General features: G+C 22.3%; 1 protein-coding gene across 1 annotated transcript; it reads left to right on the top strand.

The window, feature by feature from the left end:
* Positions 1-552: 552 nt before the first annotated feature.
* Positions 553-8726, top strand: Bma-twk-43 (Uncharacterized protein; the record flags this gene model as incomplete). The annotated part of the gene is made up of 12 exons (XM_043073081.1): positions 553-594; positions 3699-3812; positions 4065-4146; positions 5022-5180; positions 5478-5564; positions 5966-6125; positions 6739-6826; positions 7008-7055; positions 7319-7488; positions 7853-8011; positions 8383-8518; positions 8658-8726. 12 exons carry the CDS (start codon positions 553-555, stop codon positions 8724-8726), a joined length of 1314 nt encoding a protein of 437 aa, XP_042929015.1.
* Positions 8727-9337: the final 611 nt, after the last annotated feature.

Genomic DNA, 9337 nt, shown 5'->3' with positions numbered 1-9337 from the left:
TTAATTCATTAATTATCAATTGTTGATTTTCTTTTCTTTTTTTGATAAAAGAAATAAGAAAAAAGAATAAAACTAATTAGAAATGCCTAATTAAACTCACATCGTTCATTGTTATTATATAATATATTTACTATGTTTTTACACTGTAACAAATAATAATAATAACGTTGATAATATTAATAGTAATAAATAACAATTAATAATAGTAATAATGAAGTAACAAATATTCATCTTATTACAAATGCATGATTATTTTGCAATTATCTGAACTGCATAATTTTTAAAATCATTTAAGTAAGATGTACACGTTTTTTTTGCTTTTTGCTTTTTTAATCATGACTTTTGTTATCATTGGAGATTTATTCATCAGACTGCAATTTTAAAAAAGAATTTTTTTTCTTTTTCTAATTTTTTCTAAAATTTATTTGATAATTGATTCGCCAACTTTTTTTTTTTTTTTATCGTTTCAACTCATTCAAATTTTTGATACTTATTTTACAGGTAATTTTAGGAGAGCAGAAAACGAAAAATCGAATTAATATTGCTTTCCGGATGGGAAAGGGGATTAAAGGAATAAAGGATCAATTACATCTGGTATGTCTTAAATCGGAAAACTATCTAATGATTGTACATAGTATAATAAAATAAAAAGTATCACATTGCTAATTGCTAAATAGTTTTTCTTTTTTTTTTTTTAAAAGTGTCAAATATTCCAAACAGAAATAAGCAATATTTTGCTGCATTTTTAATTTTTTAAATTTTACATTTTCGTTTGAATTTTAAAGGTATTAAATGTCACTAAGTTCTAGATAGATATATGTATAAGTTTGTCATAAAATTTACGTTTTCTTTTCACAATAGTCTCGAGTTATTATTATTATTTCATTATCACAATTCTTATTCCTATTGTTATTATTATGCTTTTTGAGTTGCTGATGTTTAATTAATTTCTTTAGTCACATTATAATTCTGTATTGTATAAACTTAATTATCTCATTTTACTTAAGCAATTTTCTATCAAATCATCTTGATTATAATTTGGGCCTCTCTCTCTCTCTCTCTCTCTCTCTATATATATATATATATATATATATATATAATGCTATTTAAATAAATGATATCAAAATTTTTACGAATATATCAAATGCAAGCAAATAAGTTGCACTAAATTCTAGCTATTATCAATCAGGAACTCAATAACTTTTGACATATTACTTAATTAAAATGCCTATTTCAGATGCACAAATATCTTATTTACTTTTTGCCATATAAAATTTGAATATATATAATATTAAATTAATAGCAAAGAAATTTGAAAATTATTTTGAATTACATTAGCCACTAAATGTTTTGACATAATACAAAATTACCTTCGAATATTTAAAGCACAGAAATTCTAAAGATCATTCGTCATTAATTTATCGAATAAATTTTTAGAGTTACTTTAAATTTTATCAAATTATTGCAAACAATTAAATTTTGTTTTGACCTTTCATTGTTCAATCGATGCATTACAATATTTCCGAGATTTGCACAATTTTATCTTTTTTTTTTTTTCTGGGATGCATAATCTATTACATTATCAATGACATTAATTAGTTTTAAAAAGAAACTAATAAATTTTGTCAAATAGTTAAGTAAAATATTAATTAAACATAAATTGTTCTATGCTTCGTACAATTTAATTTATTTCTATAATAAATGTGCACTTTCATTTTTCAGTCCAATCAAATTTTAATTTAGAAATGAATCCTTTTTTTTTTTTTTTTTTAAACTTTTTCGCTTACTTTTTTTCTTCCATTTTTTATTTCATTTTCTATTTCTCTTATTTTCATCCAATTTCCATTGTTATTTACACGATGAATTTAATATTAATAAAAAATTAATGACAGCTAAATTTGTTATCATTTGTATTTTAGATAGAATTTGATCATTTCATTACAGTTTTTTAATGTGAAATTAGCAAATTATTTTCATCTTGATAAAACAGAAAAAAAAATTCCAAATAATCAGTGATAAAATAGATTTAAGGCTAAATAAATTAGTAATAAATCAGTTTCAACAATCAATAAATTAGCAGCAAATTAATTTTAATATTTGATAATTACTTAATTTAATTATAAAAAACACTAATGTTTTTTTTTTTGAATAAAATATGTTTTTTAGTTTTTCTCATTAAAATTATTTTATTTCAGATTACACTGAATTATTATCCAATATAAAATTTTACTACCAGCAAATGAAAGTATTGTAATTTTCTTTCCTATTAACATTTATGATGCTCGTAGGAAAAAAGATATTTGGTGATTAAAGTTTCAGAAAAGAAAAATATATTTATATAATAATTGTTTGAAAGATTAAATTTCAATTGCCATTAGCGTTTTTTGACCAATTTCAAAATCTGCTTTTTAAATTATTATTGAATGTATTATTATTACTAATATTTTTTGAAAATAAAAATTGCATAAGTTAGTTCATCAATAATTCTCAAAAAAAAAAAAATGAATTTTTTTCAAGTTTCCAGGTCGGTATCATTTCCTTCTTTTATCATTAGCGATAACTTTATCTGATTTATCGTTGTTATCTTTTTTCTTTCAGAAAGTTTGAGGCTTATAATTTGCTAACATATAAAAAAAGGCAAAAATTATAATAAATGAATAAGTATACCATTGTCGAGTTAAACGTTTTAAATGATAAATTAGTTAATGATTATGATTGTCAATAGCAAAAGCAACTTAATTTGATGCAAAAAAAAAAAAAAAAAAAAAAAAAAACAAAAAAAGACGAAAATAAAAAAATTAATTTCATGTTTTAAAATAATTAATTATGTTTTTTCAGTATTATCTCATAAAAATTATTGAAATTACAACATTCAAACTAATTTAATTGGCTTTCTCCAATTTTTTATTTCGTTTTCACTTTTATTTTTACGAGCAACAAAAAAGGGAAGATAAAGAGAGAGAGAAAGAGGGAGAGGGAGAGAAAGAAAGAAAAGCAAAAGAGAGTAAAATTTTAAAGAAATAAAAATTTTGTGAAATTAACCTCGTTCTCTTCCAATTCATTTAGCTTCTTTTAGAGCGATCTTTCATTTTTGTTCAAAAAAGTAGTAAATAAATAAATAACACAAAACAGGGAAAACAAAACAAAATAAAACTTCAATTGAAGTCGTTTTTTTTCTCTAAGTTGCACCATCCAACATTGTTAGCAAAATCTATTCAAATTTACAACAACAAAAAATATTGTTAGTTGGAACAAAAAGAAAATTATAATTAGAAAATAAAATTTAGTGAAAAGTAAAATATTAGTTAATTTATGCAATACATTATATAATGACAATTCAAATGAGTATTATTAAAGAAATTGCAGTGCTTTCATTATTCAAATTTATTTTGATAAAAAAAAAAAAAAAAAAAAAATTTTAATGAAACAAAAAAAACAATTCAGATTGATTTGTTATTGAGATTTCAAAAGTTAACAGATCAATTTGTTATTCGATTGCAAATTAAAAAAAAAAAAAAAAAACGAAAAAAAATGCTTGAGATATTGATTAAGTAGTTTATGTCATTGTCAAAAATTTATGATGAATGAATGTTTTCGCTTTATAATTTTAAAAAATTTTTAATTTATTTCTTTTTGTCTTTCAAACAATTATAAATTAAAAAAAAAAAAATAAGATTAAATAAGAAATAATATTTCAGCTTACGCCCTATGCGCTTCATTTGGTTTTGGTTGTTGCTGTTGCCGCCTATGTTCTCCTGGGAGCATTAGCAATACGACAACTTGAAGCTATTGCTATCAATCGAAATTCGACAGTTCAATTTTATCATATATATTATTAAAATTAAATTCTTTCTAGATTTTACATACTTTGCAATGTATTAAAATTAAAAATTTATATTTTAAATATTTTGCAGCATACTAGTTCTAATTAATAATTTCGTTTTATAAAATTTTAATCATAAATTTCATTTTTTTCTTCTGAAAATTTAAATTATTATTATCGTTTTTTTTTCTGCTGTGTGTAATCTAGAATGGGGAAAAAAACAAAAATTATAAAATTATAGATGATTAGAAATGATAATATATATCGTGGTGATGATAAACGAAATAAAATTGGTCTTACAGAACAAAACAAAAATGATTATTGTATGTTTTTTTTTTTTTTTCTTTTTTAAATTTATTTTATTCGTTTTATTTCGTTTTATTTCTTTTTTTTTTTAGAGAAAAAAATGATAAATGTTTAACAAAAATAGGGAACAAATAACTGTTATTTTCAAATTTTAATTAATTACAAAATATTCAGCTAATTTTTTTAGAGAAATAATTTCTTTTGTCTTTTGTGAAATAAAAATAAAATTCGAAATTACAAGCATTTTAAAATATTTATTAAACAATTCTGATTTTTTTACGTCCAAAAGTATTGTATTAAAAAGAAAAAAAAAATGACAAAAGAAAAATTGAAAAAAAAATCAAAAAGAAAAAAAAAAGATTTAAGAAAAGAAATATTGGAACATTTTTTTTTTCTTCAATCGTTTAGCTGTGAACTTTTCCGAAAGGAAAAAAAAGAAAAGGAAAAACAAAAAAACAAATCTCCATATAGTTTTAATTCTCGAGAGAAAGAGAAAGAGAGAAGGTTTTTTTTTTTTTGCTTTTAAAAATTACCATTTTTTGATGTATTAGTTAATGTTGAATGAAAAAAAAAGTGCATGCTACGCTAATTTCAAATTTATATTTAAATAAAAAAAAGGAGTGATAGAGGGAGAGAGAGAGAGAAAAGGAGAAAAGAAGAAAAAGGAAAAATGAAATGAAAAATGAAAGAAAAACGATTAAAGAAGATAAAAACACAAAATGCAATTGTAATTTTAAATCTAACAAATCATGCAATTATAGTTTTAATTAATATATCATTTTAAATTTTTAACTAAAAGTAAAAAACAAAAAAAAAAGAATTTTTGTTAGGAATAAAATTAAATTATGTTTCTTTTTTTTTTATTTTTGAAGGTGAAAAAAATTTTTTTTAGTACGATCCAAAATGGAATGTATGATCGAAATGTTAAAACAAAGGAGTAGCGCTAAAATTTGTGATGAAGGACATTTGGATGAATTAACCGATGATGTTTACAATATTTGCTTTCAAGAACAAATTTATGATGATCGAAATGAAAATAAAATTTCTCGAAGTATCAGTTAAATTCCAAAAATTTTTTATTAAAATTTCTTATTTATAGTTTTTTTTTTCCTTCCCTACTGCAATGTGGACATTACGAAAACGATAAAGTGAAAAAATTTTTTTTAAACATTATCAATAATTTAAATTTCATTTGAAATTTTAGCCACAAAATGATTACTTTAAAATAGTTCAATCCAAATTACATATTTTAATTTTGATTACAACAACTATTAGACTAATTCTACTGTGATTTTTTGAATTTCAATTCGGCTGATTTAGTTAAAATTTTAATTTTAAATTTATTAAGATACTATTGGTACAAATGATGTTGATTATCTTTATTGGTCTCTTATGGATTCCATTGTTTTCTGTTTTACCGTAATAACAACAATTGGTATGTTTCTTTTTTTCTCTTTTCAACAGAAGAAAAAATAATGAAATGAAAATGAAAAGAATGAAAATTAGCAATTTTTTAAATTTCAATTATTAAAATTTAAATCAAAAAACACTTTTGTATATATTACCCATCACCACAAATATCATTCAATTCTTATGATTTCGGTCAAAAAAAAAAAATTTTTTTTTCTTTTATTTCAGACAAAAACTTTTTTTTGTAAAAAATTATTTTTATCTAGAAATATGATTAAATTTATTGCAGTAATTTTTCTAATATACTACATATAAAAAAATATATAGTATTTAACAAACATATTTTTATTTATATATGCATTAATATAGATTTATTTAATGGAACTTTTTCTCCTTTTTTCTTTTTATTTTTCCGTTTATTTTCAGGATACGGTAATGTGGCACCAAAAACAATGGAAGGAAGACTTTTTGTAATAGCATATGGTGTGTTAGGCATACCATTTACAATGCTTGCAATTGCTAGTTTGGGTAAATTTCTAGCCGAAATTTTGAAAGGAATTACACAATTAACTGCTCGTTTATTAAAGTAATCTTTCATTTTTTTTTTTCGGAAAATAATAAAATAAAATTATAGAATAAATTTTTCAAACAGAACAGAAAAACAAATAAAAATAAAATTAATTTATGGCTTAAATAAAATAAAAATCTAAACGGTAAACTGTACTAAATAATGGAAGATTAGAATAATGACTAAACATTTAAATTATAAACATTTTTTAGATGTTTAAAAAAAATTCCCTTATGTTTAAGTTTTCATTTGCATTTTTTTTTTCATACACATTTACAGTTTATCCATTTTTGTGGGTAACAATCATTACGATGAAACTAAATATCATGAATTATGGTGCTAAATTTTTACAAATATTATTAGTGTAATCAGACAAAAATTTTTTCGACTAAGACAAATGAGAAGAATTAGGAAATTTTAAAGATAAACGTTAAAAGGCAGAATTAAGCTTAAAATCGTTAAAATTGTCGAAGCGAATGGCAAATTTTGACAGACTTTTTTTGGTGGCTTTCGTAAATCAAATTTTTCAAATTTAATGATCCATATTCAATCTTTTTCTTTTTTATCTCTCAAGTTAAAGATATTCAATCTTTCTGTAATTAAAATTTTATAACTTCAAATAATTTTGCAGGACAATTTTCTGCTGTTACAGTGTGCAAAAACAGTTCAAGGAAAAAGAAGCTCTAATCAGTGATTTAAAAAATGATGATAACAAGCAAGTATGTTCTTGATCTAAGAGTTATATTTTAAAAACAAACAAACAAACAAAAAAAAAAAAAAAAATGCAAAGAAAGCACAAAAAGATCTTGAAATTTTAAGTTATTTATAAATAAATAAGTGGGGAAAAAAAATTTTTTTTTTGCATATTTTGTCAATGTAAAAAAAATGAGTATATTACAGGGAATTGCAAATGATGACGATATATCAGGTAGTTCTGAAATAAAAAAGGTTAGCAAAAAATTTATTTAATTTCATCTATTTATTTATTTTTTTGTAGATGAAAATTTTCCTTATAAGTAATGATGGTACTTGTTGTTTTATTAAGTCACAACAATTTAAATTCCTGGAAAAAAATGTTAAAAGCAAAAAAAAAAAAAAAAAAAAAAAAAAACATGAGAAATTGATTGAGAATATTTTGCATATTATTTCATCAATTGTAATTTAATATCATGAAATTTCCAAAATTCTATAAAATTTTTTTTTTTTTATAGGTGGAAAAATGGGGCGAAGCATTGGTACTAATTGTGGCCTTTTTCATTTACATCATAATTGGTTCAATAGTTATTGCAAGCTATGAACCGGAAATGGATTTCTTTGGAGCTATTTATTTCAATTTTGTATCACTAACAACTATCGGTTTAGGTGATTTGGTGCCTAAAAAGTAAAAATTTAATCTTATTTTCAAATTTAAAATTATAAATTATCAAATATAGAAGGAAATCATCATAATAATCATAAAATGTTTAAAAATTTATAATTTTAAGCTTAATTTCATAGCTCGTCTAGCAAAAAGCCGAATAATAGCCCAAAAAGAAAATCATATTCGATAATTTCAGATATTTGAAATTTTAATAATTTAAATCATTTAAAACATCAGTCAGAAATATTCAAGTAATTTTTTTTTTTTACGGATTTTAATAAAAACATTACAGAAAAGAAACAATAAAGTTGTATGGAATTTATTGGATAATTGCAGAAAAAAAGATAATTTATTTTAAAATTTTATTTCATTTTTTTTTTTTTAGTGAAAAATACCTGGTGTTAACATTGATTTACTCAGCTGTTGGTTTAGCATTAACAACTATTGCAATTGAAATTGCTGCTGAATATTTGAAAATGTTACATTATTTTGGTCGTAAAATTGACAATGTTGCAAATGTACAAATTTGGTTTGGCGGTAAAAAGTAATATTACTATTTTAATTAACAAGATATGAAATTGTCTTACTATTTTCTTATACAATTTCAAGAGTAATATCACATTGTCTTGCAATTTCGAAAAGATTTATTCCTGAAAAATATCACGGATAAATTAGCAAAATCGTAATACTGAATATAATAATATTGTTTATAATTTATTAAATTTTATTCTGGATATCAATTAAAACAAATAGGATAGTGCATGAAAAATAATCACTGAAAAGCTGAAGGTAAGTTCAAATCGATACAACTATAAGTTTTATAATTTCAGAAGTTACATCTGCACAACAGTGTTTGGCCTAGATCTTTAGTGTATCTCACAAATCTCAAATTAATTTTTTTTTTTTTTTTTGTAGGCTTACAATGAAACAACTGGTTCGAAATCTGGGTGATTATTTCGACTTACCAATAAATGAAATTGCTGATCTAAACCTTGATGAATTCGTTAATGCAGCAATTAAAGTAGAAGCAGGTGAATTAGGTACTTTACGGGTAAGTTTATTGACGAAACTTCCGCATGCTTATTAAATGTATTCATAGGATTTTAAACTTGCTGTTTCAGACTTGATTATAAAATTTATCAAAAGATATAGTTAAAAATCATTACAATCATCCAATAAACAACTTTCAGTGTCCACGACCAATCACTGTTGACATCGAATCGATAATTTTCGTGGATGCAGATGAATCATACATGTAGCAGTAGTATGTAACAAATTTATTGTTTTATTTGCGTTATCGTATTCATGATTCATGGTTAAGAATTGAGCTTTTATTTAAAAAAATAAATAAAGTATAGAGAGACAATACTGTTTGATCTCATCTGTATATAGTATGGACCAATAAACATCTCCTCTTTTTATAAGTGTAGAAATTAATAAACATTGTTTTAAAGCGGCACTTATGCATTATTTAGATCATTTAATTCTTAAGCAAATAATCAGCAAATAATGAAACACATGAAAAAGTTGATGTTTGACGAGGAAACTGACATGAAAGGACGAGCATCGAATCAATTAATAGCTTTAGATGGAATAATCAATTCAAAAAATAAGTAGAAAAACTCGGAGAGAAGAAAAACAGTTCAGAGTTACAAGATAAAAGTCCGTATAAGATTCTATAACAAGATAGAATAATATTATACTACAGCGAATATTACTTATTATTTTAATAACTCTAATGAAAATTTCCTCATGTGCAAAAAGAGATAATTAATAGAAAAATGGAAAAAATAAATCAACAAAGAGTAGTTTTGAAAAAACTTGAACTCAATTTATTATTACTTGTTTTATGAAGTTTTTCTATAAAAAA

The sequence above is a fragment of the Brugia malayi genome (genome assembly GCF_000002995.4).
Source record: "Brugia malayi strain FR3 genome assembly, contig: Bm_v4_ChrX_scaffold_001, whole genome shotgun sequence".
Taxonomy (NCBI): domain Eukaryota; kingdom Metazoa; phylum Nematoda; class Chromadorea; order Rhabditida; family Onchocercidae; genus Brugia; species Brugia malayi.
Note: the sequence above shows the minus strand (reverse complement) of the source record. Positions and strands in the feature narration are given on the sequence as shown.